General features: G+C 37.4%; 1 protein-coding gene across 1 annotated transcript in view; it reads right to left on the reverse strand.

Annotated features, from left to right (window-relative positions):
* The window catches only part of ALG13 (ALG13 UDP-N-acetylglucosaminyltransferase subunit), a 78,176-nt gene that overhangs the window by 30,612 nt on the left and 32,086 nt on the right, over positions 1-15,478 (reverse strand). Inside the window, 11 exon segments of the mRNA XM_081566416.1 lie at positions 1,507-1,627; positions 1,983-2,139; positions 2,329-2,439; positions 3,005-3,251; positions 4,008-4,135; positions 5,141-5,241; positions 5,557-5,621; positions 7,360-7,468; positions 8,535-8,610; positions 14,164-14,326; positions 14,532-14,613. Of these exon segments, the coding sequence (XP_081422542.1) occupies positions 1,507-1,627; positions 1,983-2,139; positions 2,329-2,439; positions 3,005-3,251; positions 4,008-4,135; positions 5,141-5,241; positions 5,557-5,621; positions 7,360-7,468; positions 8,535-8,610; positions 14,164-14,326; positions 14,532-14,613 (1,360 nt within the window).

Genomic DNA, 15,478 nt, shown 5'->3' on the forward strand with positions numbered 1-15,478 from the left:
TACCTCCTTAATCCACCCAATTCCTGCAGAAGTGTTTCAGTAGGCATATATCATTTTACAGAAAAACAGTAAAAAATAAAATAAGCACATTTCATGATGCAAGGCACTCCTAACAAATATTAATGGTGTGTGTATATATACACATATATATGCTTTAGAGTCAGATAAAACCAAGTTCAAAACTGATCTCTGCCAGTCACAAAGGACCACATATTGCATTAATGCTTTTATATGAAATATCCTGAACAGGCAAATCCATTAAGACAGAAAGCAGACCGATGGCTACCTATGACTGGTGGTAGGGAAGGGGATGCTGGGGGGATAATGGGGAATGACCACTAATAGATAAAACTGTTAGCTGCTCAGTTGTGTCTGACTCTTTGTGACTCCCTGGGCTGTAGCCTCTCAGGCTCCTCTGTCCATGAAATTCTCCAGGCAAGAATACTGGAGTGAGTTGCCATTCCCTTCTCCAAGGGATCTTCCCAACCCAAGAACTGAACCCAGGTCTCCTGCATTGCAGGCAGATCCTCTACTGTCTGAGCCACTAGTGAAGTGAAAGTCATTCAGTCATGTCCGACTCTTTGGACCCCACGGACTATAGAGTCCATGGAATTCTCCAGGCCAGAATACTGGAGTGGGTAGCCTTTCCCTTCTCCAGGGGATCTTCCCAACCCAGGGATCGAACCCAGGTCCCCCGCATTGTAGGCAGATTCTTTACCAGCTGAGCCACTAGGGAAGACCACTAATGGGTACAGGGTTTCTTTTTCTAAAATTGATTGTGATGATGTATGCAACTTCATGACTATACTGAAAGCCACCATTTTCATTTTAAACACTGAAATGTACATGGTAGGTGAAGTGTACAAATGTGTAAGTTATATCTAAGTAAAGCTGTTATAAATAATTAAATCTCTGCCACTTATCACGTATATGATTTTGGCTATGTCATTTACCCTTTGAATCTCAATTTCCTCATATATAAAACAAATATACACATTCCTCAGAGGGACAAAATATTATATTAAATTACAAATATAATTGCTTAGTACAGTAGTATATGGCCATTAGAACTCAATGAATAGTAATGTTTATAGATAAAATAGATTTCTTCAGGAAAAGAAATTATTTCACAGCAGTCTTATAAAATAACAATCACAGGAAAAGTGTAAAGTAATTATACAAATGGTATGGACAACATGAACAGTTCCTTACTAATAAAGAATAGATATTTCCAATACTGAAATCTCGCCAAATCAACACTCACTGAAGACCTATCAGAGAACTGAACATTTTAACAATGTAGTGGCCTTACAGAAATAGAAGTCTGTCTTTCTGAAAATATCAAGACATATTTAAAATCTAGCAAGCTCTGATACAAGAACTGATAACTTTCAAAATGAGCTGCCAGAACAGAGTGGGACCCTTTTCAAACCAAAACTTTACCCCTTTTGTGCTCATACCATAAGAATCATCTTTTTAAAAAATACTGAACTGTAACTGACTCACCACTGTCACTCTGGCCATCATCCTCCTCTGAATTCAAAGGCTGTTTGCCTGAGCTATGTCCTTGCCTTGCAACACAGTATCTCGAAGAAGCAGGAACCACTGTAGAGGGCCCTCCATGATTCTGTACCAAAGAGATACACACAAACACAATGTCCCTATATAGTCAGAGGAAAAAGCTACAAATATTTGAAATGTACTTCAGAATCAAAAATATGTGAGGAAGTAATGATCAAGAAAACAGAAAATTTTAGCCCATACTTATATAGGCAAGTCCACCTTTACGCCTCTTCTGTAAGAACAGCTTAAAAAATTCCCCTCTCCAATTTTTAAAAGCTCTAAGATGAGAAATCATGTTTTCCAGGAAGGGCTTTATTTGGTAATTTGCAAAATAGCTAAAATTTATCCACATTACCTTTACTTAAAAAAATAAAAGAGAAAAGTAAATAGCTTTGTGAGTAAAACTTTGAACTACTTACAGGTAAAGCTGGATAAGCAGTCTCATCCCCTTCTTCAACTTCATAAAAAGTAATGGTTTCTTCCAAGCCCCTGGGCATCTGTCCATTCTCTGGAGCAAAGCTAAACTGGCACTCCTTATTCATACAATGCATCTGGCGGTGACTACGTCTAAAGGAACTTAAATTTGCAGAATGAGAAGGGGATAAAAAGATAAAATATGATACTAACTTGTTTCTAAATTTCTAAATACTAGTTCAAACACCTCAATGTTGACACTTTAAAAATATTAGTCCATATATTTACTGCATAGCAATAAAGTCAGACTCACTCATTTTCTCTAACCTTCCACACTTAAAGTTCACTTACCGAGATCTATAGAAGTTATCATAGCTCTGGCAGTACCTTTTACCTGGACCAGAGTAAAAACCAACTTTAGGGCCTTCCATGTTGTGCCTGTTTATAAAGCGAGATGAATCCCTAAGAATAATGGGGGGAAAAAACAGAACTCTTATTTACTAGTGCTTGAGTAGTCAGTCTTTGTAGTTAAATAGAATTAAGATATCTTTCTAAAAACAATCAAATAGAAAGAGCTTTGCTTTCCTCACTACTGACATGAGGCCTATCCATTGTTTTTAATTGAAGTATAGCTGATTTACAATGTTGTATTAATTCCTGCTGTAAAGTGATTCAGTTATACATATACATACATTCTTTTTTCCTATTCTTTTCCATTACAGTTTGGCCTATTCATTATTGATAGATTCAGTGCCATATACATGGCACTCAGCTTGATGGCATTCTATCTTCTAGCACCTTTTCAACTGCTCCATATTCTCCTAGACTGTGAGAATACGAGTCTTCCATAAGTTTGACAAGAATTTAAGAATACATCATTTCCATTCTCTATGTCCCTTCAGGTAGAGATTATGAGAGAAATCTAAACTATTAAGATATTTCTAAGTTCCACCACAATTCTGCCCAGGAATTATTTCCAATGTGTAGACAGAGATGTACATTATCTTCAAAGTTAGTTAAGACCTACCTGGGCATCCCATATCCCCGACCTTGTCTCTGAGATGAATTTTGAGGATGAAAATGTTCATTAGACATAACATTGCCAGCTGTCTGTGAGTAGTGCATTGGAGAGTCATGCCCATAAGGCATACTCTGCTGAAGCCTGGGTGGGAGAAGGGGTTCTCCCCTGTTGTAACCCATAGTCATATAAACCTCTTTCCCTCTAACTTTCTTGAACATCTTCTTCCGTTGCTTCATGTCCATCTCTGACATAGCTTTCAAGAAAACAAAGCAGTAAGCAATAAGCTTCATAACCAAAACAAAAGGTCCAAGGTATCCCACAAGTGTCTAGAACACTCAGATGTTTTTCTCGGAAATCTATATGAATACAGGGGAAGAAATTTCTTTATTTTCAAAGGATGTACTAGAAAAAAAAAAAAGGATGTACTAGGTGTTCCATTTGGAAGGGGAAAATGAACAAGAAACTTCTGTATCAATGGACATCTCAGCACTATCTTTAGTACAGGCAACTTTTGTCATCAAAACAGAGTCAGTCATTCAATTTCCTATGTTATTATTATCCAAGAAATCATGCCTATTAATATCTCTGGTTGCTTCCATGAGATGCTTTCCTAATTCTTTGAGAAATCTTTTCCCTTCAAGTTTTAGAGCTTAAAGTCCACCCCAGCTTAAGCTTAAACAAAATCACCTACACAGTAGTTCTCAGCTAGGGACAATTTTGCCCTTTCCTTCGTTGTGGCACATTTGGCAATGCCTGGAGACATTTTTGGTTGTCATAACTTGGAGAAGAATGCTGCTGGCATCTAGGGAGTAGAGGCCAGGGATGCTGCCAAGCATCCTACAATGCACAGGACAGCTCCCTACAACAAAGTATTATTCATCCCAAAACTTCAGTAGTGTCAAAGGAGGAACTCTAAACCAGGATAAGACTTAAGTTACAGCTTTAAAAAATAAGTGCAATGTAGATAAGTACAAGAAGAGGAAAATAATAAAACTTTCAGTATACAAACCTATTTCTGGGATGTAGCCCCCGGAAAATTTCTGGTAACTTCTTCCTTTCCTACTGGGCATAGCATTCCAGGCAGGAACAGGTGTCACCTGGGTAACTGGTTTTAAGTCAGCCAGTGGAACAACATGCCTTAAAGGTAGAGATAACAACATGAAGCCACTGCAAAACAGTCAATTCTCATTTGATACACATAGCTGATCCCTCCTGCTTCATTTTCAAGTGTTTTCTACTTAAACCTGTAACCCCTAGCCTCCTCACTGAAGTTTTCTTTGTACATTAGAAAACTAAGAGCAGTTTGTATAAATTCATAGCTGTTTATAGCACATACCACATTCAGTAGGAAAGATTGTGGTAGACTAGTTTACAAATAATTGTTGCCTCTCCTTGGAGAAGGATTATATTTTCTCACCTCACTGACTTTTGGCTTAATTATGTAACCTATTTTGGCCAGTAAAATGTGAGCATATGCTTTAAAAGCCAGCACATGGTTTGTCATGTTTTCATTTTCCACCTGCCTGTGATCATGGCAGCGTATGTCTGGATAGAGCCCTGGTCAACCTGGGCTCCTTTGTTGACCTAGTATGAACATGCTAAATGAGAAGGAAATGAACTCTTTCTTAAGTTTGCTGAGAGTCTGGTTGTTAGGGCAGCACAGCCTGGTTTAATGGTTCTCAAAGTGGACCAACAACATTAGCATCACCTGGAAACTTATTACAAGTTCAAAGTCTTGGACCCCACCACAAACTTACAGAGCTCATCAATCTGAATTTTAACAAGCTGTCCATATAATTCTGAGGTATGTTAAAGTTTGAGAATGAATGGGCTAGCCTAATTTTATATTGGCAGAGGCTCAGTTAGCAAACTAGCTTTCAAATTAGTATAAATTTATATCAGAATTTTGTTGTACTTAATATTTCTAATAAGTTGGCTATTACCTAGGATTTCAAAACTTAGGCACAGATATACTGAAATTTCATACTTCATCACATACTTTTACAAGATAAGTTATCTTAGGCCAGTACCAGATATAACTTTCTTCTCTTACTAGCATCCTGGTAATTCTCAATTTAATACTATAAAAAGACATCAAGAGCCAAAGATTTTAGTTAATTTCACAAATTATTATATTCTTACTTTTCTGCCAGCTCTTCAATGAAGACTGTTACTGAACTGTTTTCATTTCCAACTTCCTGAATATGAGCATTATAATATCTTCCACCTGATTCCAAGCGAACCTGAAAGAGGGTTAAGAGACAGTAAGAACACATCTAGTCTCGAGTCTATCAGCAGATCTGGCTTTTGCTAAGAAAAAATACTTCTTCTCCCCAAATGGAGTTCAGTATCTACTTATTGAAGCAGTTGATAATAAACAGTACCAGTCCAGTTCAATGGAGGCAGCACAAGCTGAAAAACCTTGTCACTTTACATATAATCACAAGTTTGTAATTAAAAGCTAACATAAACATTAATTAGTTTGTTACTCACATATTAATGACTAAAACCACAATCTCAGAAAAACAAATTACTGATTCTTTAAAGAAGAAACTAACCTGACATTTGTCTCCCAAATAGTAGTGTCTCCCAGCATACTCCATATAATCAGATTTTTGAAGTTCTATTAAAAGAAAATGAAGATTAAAGCTCAACTGAACTGGTTCCTTTCCTGTTTTACAATAGTTCATTTTCTAATTTGTTTTTACCACAGTGTTTTTGACAATGCTACCTACCCCTATAATCTAAAATCTGTAGCGAAAATGTCCTGAAGCAGGGTTCCCCAACCTCTGGGATCTAACACCTGATGATCTGAGGTGCAGCTGATGTAATAATAAAAATAAAGTGCACAATACATGTAACGTGCTTGAACCATCCTCAAACCAGTCCCCTCCCGGTCCATGGAAAAATTGTCTTCCATGAAATCAGTCCCTAGTGACAAAAAGGTTGGGGACCACTGTCCTGAAAGGTCTTTCCATCACTCTTAACGAGTTATTACTGTGGTCGATTTAAGGAGATTTGCCAGAATAGTTCTGTGCTATAAGACACAAATAAGTGGAAACTCGGAGGTCGTAATCTTAGAATTAGTCATACACCAATAAGGTTCACTTTGAAAGTAACACTTCATTTTTTAAAAAAAAAATTAAAAAAAAGAAACACTATGCAGCTTCTTCAAAGCAATACAGTTTTCCCTTGAACAACATGGGTTTGAACTGCAGGGATCCACTCCTATGTGGATTTTTTTCAATAGTACTACAAGTACCAAGTTTGGCTGAATCTGAGGATGTGGAACTGTGGATACAGAGGAATTGGGAATACTGAGGGCAGACTACAAATTATATCTGGATTTTCAACCACTTGGAGGATCAGTGGCCCTAACCTTCCTGTTGTTCAAGGGTCAACTGTATTTTTAGCAATTTATTGTGTTCTACAAGGTATTAACCTCATTCTAGATTATTAACTATACCTAGGTTCACCACCAAGGTCCAAGGAGTTGTATACAAAACATTAAAGGCTACACTGATGGCAGAACTTTTAAGACCTAATTTGATCAACTTAGTTATCTTATAAGGAGAAACAACTACCTATTTCAAGGGTTGGCAATTTTTCTCTGTAAGAGAAATAAAATAAATATTTTAAAGAATGTAGGCCATACAGACTCTGTTGCAACTATTTAAATCTGTCATAAAACCTTACGGTCACTGAAAATTGAATATAATTTTCATGTGTCACAACATATTGTTCTTTTAATTTTTCCCTGCCACTTAAAAATAGAAAACCATTCTTAGTTCATGGACCATACAAAAACAGGTGGCAGATTGGATTTGACTCACATGTCACAGCTTGCTAACACTTGACCTATTCATCTATCATCCATCTTAACACATTAAACTTAAGTGGAACTTATTTCCACTTATAATTCTGGTACTCTTAAAGTTATCTAAAGACAGAGTCTTATGGGATGGGGAGGGAGGTGGGTGGGGGGTCCGGGAAGGGGAACACATGTAAACCCATGGCTGATTCGTGTCAATGTATGGCAAAAACTATTACAATATTGTAAAGTAATTAGCCCCCAACTAAAATAAATAAATTTATTAAAAAAAAAAAAAAAAAGACAGAGTCTTTGCAAAGTTGAAGTCCCTGATGAACATCAGATTCTAAAAGATCCCTCACCAATTCTATACCTATTTGCTTCCTCCTTTGGACTTAAATCGTGTATTGAGTAGGCTAAAAAGTACCATATAAACATATAAAAATGTTTTTCATAACCATGGTTTGAAAACATCTTTTATTTAAAAAGAATTTGCAAAATTTTTCTCCTAGATCTGTCAGGATTCAAAAATATCCTGTTATTTCATTACCTTTTCTGCTGTCCAACCAAACATCAAATTCTACATTACGATAGATTTCTGGATCCAGGGCTTTGAGCACCTTATAGGGGAAGAGCATCTTTGATGGATTTTCTGGAGACTAAAACAAAAATAATCATGCTACAACTCACCATCTTTAAGTCTTCCTTCTATGAAGAAGGAAGAAATAAGATTCTTTTCTTCCTTTTTATAAAACTATGTACATATAGGCCTTTCCTTCTTTATTAAAAGAAATAAAAACCACAATAAATTTTACTGTGTATTTTAAAAATCAGGAGTCTAAATAAGTAATATGCAGAAATCTAAAAGGTTATAGATGGCAGAAGGGAAATATTTTCTAAAGCATCCAATAACTCAGGACATATATAAACCAATGCAACACAGACGAGAATTAAAGATTCAGTCAGGGCTATTCAACAAGTCTCATCTTGATATACACACAGAGGTGCAAGTGTTTCTGTACCCTGAAGTCACCTGGACAAATCTGAAAACTTTACTTCATTTTGATCAAAATCTGTTACAATTTCCAGAGAATTAGCTTTTTCTCCTGCTTTCCTAGAATTTCATGGTATTCCATACTGTTTCCAAATTACCAGCACTTGAGGGCATACACCAAGATTGTTCTAGTAACATTTGCCCTATTTAGCTAGTCTCAAACTGAAGGTCTGCTTGATTTTAGACCTATACAAATGGAAAAATTCCTCTTGCTTCTCCTATTTACTACTCTTCTATTTACTCTTCTCCTATTTACTATTCTTCTACTTCTCCTATTTACTTCTCCTATTACTGCCTTTTTACTTTGAGTAAAACAGGAATAAACATTATTTTCTTTAATGACAAAAAGAAACCTTAGCAACAGAAGATTGACTGCAAACTAAATATCCACTAGGTTTCTAATATTACTTTAACTTGAAAACAACAGCTTCTGAAATTTCTGAAGTGTTCAGAGTAAGCTTTGGAAAAAAAAATCACAATTTCATAAGAATAAAAATTCAGAGAACATTAAGCACACATTTTACATTTTCAGATCAACACTTCCACAAAGGAAAACATCAGCTCCTCCCCCACCCTATATAACTAAAATGGACCATCTGACCTTTACTAGTTTAACTTATAATATTGCAAGCCAAGATCATGAAAATTCTTTGCCCTAGAAGATCTCAAACCTTTGTTTCTTCTGTTCCTTGATTGTACCCCTCTGGTATATTTTCAACATTGCAGCAGGCACCCCACTCTTCAGTCCTAATTGAAAAGATTTAGAACAAAGAGCTTTATATAAATGCAGTAGCTAAGAAGTCTTAAGTCTAATGACTACACCACCACCTAGTGGTAACGTAGTTCAGTTCTAAAAATGAGGCAAATATTTTTTTCATCCCATTTCATCCCAACATACCAACATTATGCTTCTTTTTCTTAAAGTATGTGCTACATACACCTCCTGTATTTCACCCCTACTGTGGGGACACAATCTTAAGATGGTCCCTATGGTCCCCACCTCCTGGTGTTCACACTCTTGTATGATTCCCCTCTAAGTCTGCATCTAACCAATAGACAGGATGTATATCATTATATACATGATGTACAGTATTCTTGCCTAGAGAATCCCATGAACATTATGAAAAGGTAAAAAGAAAGGACACTGAAAGATGGACTCCCCAGGTCGGTAGGTGCCCAATATGCTACTGGAGATGAGTGGAGAAATAACTCCAGAAAGAATGAAGAGACAGAGCCAAAGCAAAAACAACACCCAGTTGTGCATGTGACTGGTGATAGAAGCAAGGTCTGATGCTGTAAAGAGCAATATTGCATAGGAATCTGGAATGTTAGGTCCATGAATCAAGGCAAAGTGGAAGTGGTCACACAGGAGATGGCAACAGTGAACATCGCCATTTTAGGAATCAGCAAACTAAGATGGACTGGAATGGGTGAATTTAACTCAGATGACCATTTTATCAACTACTGTGAGCAAGAATCCCTCAGAAGAAATGGAATAGCCATCATAGTCAACAAGAGAGTCCGAAAAATGCAGTACCTGGATGCAATATCAAAAACAACAGAATGATCTCTGTTCATTTAAAAGGCAAACCATTCAATATCATGGTAATCCAAGTCTATGCCCTGACCAGTAGTGCTGAAGAAGCTCAACTTGAACGGTTCTATGAAGACCTACAAGACCTTTCAAAACTAACACCCAAAAAAGATGTCCCTTTCATTACAGGGGACTGGAATGCAAAAGTAGGAAGTCAAGACACACCTGGAGTAACAGGTAAATTCAGTCTTGGAGTACAGAATGAAGCAGGGCAAAGACTAAAAGAGTTTTGCCAAGAGAATGCACTGGTCATAGCAAACACACTCATCCAACAACACAAGAGAAGACTCTACACATGGACATCACCAGATGGCCAACACCGAAATCATATTGATTATATTCTTTGCAGCCAAAGGTGGAGAAGCTCTATACAGTCAGCAAAAACAAGACCAGGAGCTGACTGTGGCTCAGATCATGAACTCCTTATTGCCAAATTCAGACTTAAATTGAAGAAAGTAGGGAAAACCACTAGACCATTCAGGTATGACCTAAATCAAATCCCTTATGATTATACAGTGGAAATGAGAAATAGATTTAAGGGCACAGATCTGACAGAGTGCCTGATGAACTATGGACAGAGGTGCATGACATGGTACAGGAGACAGGGATAAAGACCATCCCCAAGAAAAAGAAATGCAAAAAAAGCAAAATGGCTGTCTGAGGAGGCCTTACAAATAGCTGTGAAAAGCAAAGGAGAAAAGAAAAGATATACCCATTCGAATGCAGAGTTCCAAAGAATAGCAAGGAGAGATAAGAAAGCCTTCCTCAGCAATAAATGCAAAGAAATAGAGGAAAACAATAGAATGGGAAAGACTCGAGATCTCTTCAAGAAAATTAGAGATACCATGGGAACATTTCATGCAAAGATGGGCTCGATAAAGGACAGAAATGGTATGGAGCTAACAGAAGCCAAAGATATTAAGAAGAGGTGGCAAGAATACACAGAAGAACTGTACAAAGATGATCTTCACGACCCAGATAATCACGATGGTATGATTACTCACCTAGAGCCAGATATCCTGGAATGTGAAGTCAAGTGGGCCTTAGGAAGCATCACTATGAACAACGCTAGTGGAGGTGATGGAATTCGAGTTGAGCTATTTTAAATCCTAAAAGATGATGCTGTGAAAGTGCTGCACTCAATATGCTAGCAAATTTGGAAAACTCAGCAGTGGCCACAGGACTGGGAAAGGTCAGTTTTCATTCCAATCCCAAAGAAGGGCAATGCCAAAGAATGCTCAAACTACCGCACAGTTGCATTCATCTCACATGCTAGCAAAGTAATGCTCAAAATTCTCCAAGCCAGGCTTCAACAGTGAACTTCCAGAGGTTCAAGCTGGATTTAGAAAAGGCAGAGGAACCAGAGATCAAATTGCCAACATTCGCTGGATCATAGAAAAAGCAAGAGAGTTCCAGAAAAACATCTACTTCTGCTTTATTGATTACGCCAAAGCCTTTGACTGTGGAGATCACAACAAACTGTGGAACATTCTTAAAGAGATGAGAATACCAGACCACATTACCTGCCTCCTGAGAAAAATGTATGCAGGTCAGGAAGTAACAGTTAGAACTGGACATGGAAAAACAGACTGGTTCCAAATAGGAAAAGGAGTACATCAAGGCTGTATATTGTCTCCCTGCTTATTTAACTTATATGCAGAGTACAGCATGATGAAACACTGGGCTGGATGAAGCACAAGCTGGAATCAAGATTGCCGGAAGAAACATCAATAACCTCAGATATGTAGATGATACCACCCTTATGGCAGAAAGTGAAGAAGCCTCTTGATGAAAGTTAAAGAGGAGAGTGAAAAAGCTGGCTTAGAACGCAACATTTAGAAAACTAAGATCATGGCATTCGGTCCCATCACTTCATGGCAAACAGATGGGAAACAGTGGCTGACTTTATTTTTGGGGGCTCCAAAATCACTACAGATGGTGACTGCGGCCATGAAATTAAAAGATGCTTACTCCTTGGAAGGAAAGTTATGACCAACCTAGACAGCATATTAAAAAGCACAGACATTACTTTGCCCACAAAGGTCCGTCTAGTCAAGGCTATGGTTTTTACAGTAGTCATGTATGGATGTGAGAGTTGGACCATAAAGAAAGCTGAGCACTGAAGAATTGATGCTTTTGAACTGTGGTGTTGGAGAAGACTCTACAGGGTCCCTTGGACTGCAAGGAGATCCAACCAGTCCATCCTAAAGGAAATCAGTCCTGAACATTCATTGGAAGGACTGATGCTGAAGCTGAAACTCCAATACTTTGGCCACTTGATGCCAAGAACTGACTCATCTGAAAAGACCCTAATGCTGGGAAAGATTGAAGGCGGGAGGAGAAGAGGACGACAGAGGATGAGATGGTTGGATGGCATCACCAACTCCATGGACATGAGTTTGGGTAAATTTCGGGAGTTGGTGATGGACAGGGAGGCCTGGTGTGCTGTGGTCCATGGGGTTGCAAAGAGTTGGACACAAGTGAGTCACTGAACTGAACTGAACTGATATCATTACACTACATAACAATGTAGTGCCTGTCTTGCTGATCTCTCTCTTTTGCTGACTATAAGGAAGCAGCCATGTTCACCAACCCCATGCAGCAAGTAGCCAAGGGTTATCTCTGGCTGTCAACAAAAAGCTGAAGTTCTTAGTCCTAGAGCTGCATGGAATTGAATATTACCAAGAACCACCTGGATTTTTCCCCAGTCAAAGCTCCAGATGATAACTCAATCTTGATCAAAACCCTCATTACATTCTCGTGACATCCTAAGCAGAAGACCCAGCTAAGCTGTGCCCAGATTCCTAACCCACATAAACTATGAGATAAGAATGTTGTTTTAAGCTGCTAAGTTTGTGGTAATATTGTTATGTAGCAAAAAATAACTAATACACCTTGCCTTCCTATTACTTTAAGTTTCTGTAAGCCTCAGGTTTTTTTTTTAACTGGAGGATAATTGCTTTACAATGTTGTGGTGGTCTCTGCCATTCACCAATGAGAATCAGTCATAATTTTATATATATATATATATATATAATGTACATATACATATATATAATATACATATATATAATTATATCCCCTCCCTCTTGAACCTCCTTCCCTCCCCCCATTCCACCCCTCTAGGTCATCATAGAGCACCAGGTTGGGCTCCCTGTGTTATACAGCAGCTTCAAGCTAGTTACCTATTTTACACATTGTTAGTGTATGTATGTCAATGCTACTTTCTTGATTTGTCTACCCTCTCCTTCCCCCGCTGTGTCCACCAGTCTGTTTCCTAAAACTAAGCCTCAAGTTCTTAAGATTAATAATCAGTGAAGTATGAAGCAACTTCTACCCTGATATAAATGGTTGCCACCCCAACATCCCTAATACAGTCATCTCTTGGTATCCATGGGAGATTGGGTCCAGGACCCCAGGCAGGTACCAAATTCAAGATTCTCAAGTCCCTCATGGTCAGCCTTTTATATCCACAGGTTCTGCATCTGGATTGGGAGTGCTGACTGTAAGTTTGTTTGTTTTAAAAAACCTCTTTATCAAAAAAAAAAAAAAAAAAAAAAACCAAACCAAGCATTAAACACTCAAGAAATAGAACTGCAAGACAACAAAAAGGTTACATCTGACTAGCACCAAACCTATCTGAATTCCAGACAGAGGAATCAGGAAGAAATATAAGATGACAGCTACTTTATCATCTCACAGTTTTTGACTAAATCTGTTCAACATAGCTGCTTCCTAAGAGGCCACACAATGTACACTTCTAGTGAGTATCAAAGGCAGACACTCAAAAGCGCCTAAAACTCCCCTTTATCCTGAGAGATTCTTTTCTCCTAGCTGGATGTATGTGTCAAGTAACCACTTTGAACCTCAGTTACCATCTACAAATCGATGGTACTGATTTAGAACTAGTTGGTTTCCCCCCCACCCCAAAGTGTGGTCATGGCCTACCTGTATAGAATATTTGGGTATACTTGTTTAAAAAGTAGATTCCTGGCCCTACTCTGACCTTCAATTTTAAAAGAAGGCTCCAAAATGTGCCTTTCTAAACAACCACCATAAGTAATTTGTATATAAGTTTGAGAATCATGGGATTAGACAGTTCTAAAGTTTCTTCTAGCAATTAAAAAACTGATTCTAGGGTCAGACTCTAGATGTGTCAGGAGGGGAAAATCCCCCCCACCCAAGTTCTTCTGGCTGGACTAATAATAAAATTGACACAAGACAGATTAACAGGAGAAAAGGGATAAAGAATGATTCTGACTTGGACCAAACACCCAAAGCCTGAGTGTTTCACAATGCAACATATCTTTTGGTAAAACGTCTCTTCTCCCATTAAAAAATGTATACTCCTGTACGTAAGAGCATACATATATACATACATGTGTGTGTACATGCAGTTGGCCCCTTCATTTCAGCAGGTTCCACATTCTCAGATTCAAACTGCAGACGGAATTGGTTGAATCTGTGGATGCAGAGCCCATGGATATGGAGAGGGCCGACTGCACATACTATGCCATTTTATGTAAGGGACTTGAGCATTGAACATTTTGGTATTTGCAGGGGTCCTGGCATCAATCCTCTGCAAATGTTAAGAGATGACTGTATAGAAATAGTTTAAATAACAAGCCTGCCAAGTCCCTTCCAATTTCAAATGATGCACAGAAACAAGATGATCCTATAGTTGACATCCCTTTTCCGTTTGTTACCTATCTTGAGTTGAACTCTTGTAGTCAAAATGGACATCCTCATTGACAGTTACAGCATTGTTCCTGTTCCTCCTGGAACCACTTCGAAACAACTCAACTGCAGTCTTCAATTCTTGTTCATCCACAACAAACACATCTTTATAGAGAATTTCATACAATACAGCTAAAGGAAAAAAATATAATCAAGACTCCAGTTGTCAAAATAAGAGGTTTTCATAACAATGTGAAAATAGCTATAATCCAGTAAACAAATTCAACAGGCACCAACAAAGTTTTAAAAAGAGCTATTTATGGTGGGCCCCCCAGTTTGAAGATTGGCAACAAACCATCTGAAAGCATACCCAAACATTTACAAAGCCTTTACAAACCTTGACAAACAGCTGCACTTGACTGAAATTTCTTTGAGTACACTGAATCATAATGACCACTACTTGAATAGCAGAGTAGAATCTGAAAAAAAAACACACAGAACAAGTAAAGTTAACGTTAGACATCTTACAACCCTGAAATATTTGAAGCTGCTAATCAGAAATCAAAAATTAAATGTATTTGCTTTTTAAAAAAGTGACTTTCAGATTCTACATGTGATATCATACAGTATTTGTCTTTCTTTGACTCACCTCACTTAGCATACATGTCGATCAAATCTCAACAGAGCTGGGAAAACAGTGAGTTTTAAAATCTAAATACAAATAAACGAAAGCTGTATGCCATTAAAAGATTTTCTTGACAGTGACCTTTATCTTTTTTACTTTTATTTTTTAGTAAGTGAAAATCTGAAAAATAAATATATATATATATATATATAACATATATTATATATATATATATACAACTGAACCACCCCACTGCACACCTGAAACTAGCACAATACAGTAAACCAACCATGACAATGAAAAAAAATATTTTCCAAAGTGGTTATGCAATTTATACTCACACTAGCAGTATACTAGAGTTTAAGTTACTCCAGATACTTGACACAATTTTCCATCCTTTTATTCTTTTTTTTATTCTTTTTTTAACTGTTTCGAAGTTGTTTTTGTAATTTTTTTGTTCCTTTCTTCTGTTCTCCCTTATGAGCCAATGACTTCCTCTAATCTTAACATTTGGATTCTTTTCTCTATTATGTGAGTGTATCTATTAGATTTCTGGTTTGCAGTTACCATTAAATTCATATATGACAATCTCTCTACATATACATGATAATTTTAAACTGCTGATCTCTTAATTCCAAATGCATCTTATCAACTGCATTTTTACCCTTCTCCCCTCACTACTGTTTTGACATCATATTTTACATCTATTTTGTGTATCC

This window comes from Giraffa tippelskirchi, chromosome X (genome assembly GCF_054371585.1).
Source record: "Giraffa tippelskirchi isolate mGirTip1 chromosome X, T2T-mGirTip1v1.2.pri, whole genome shotgun sequence".
NCBI lineage: Eukaryota > Metazoa > Chordata > Mammalia > Artiodactyla > Giraffidae > Giraffa > Giraffa tippelskirchi.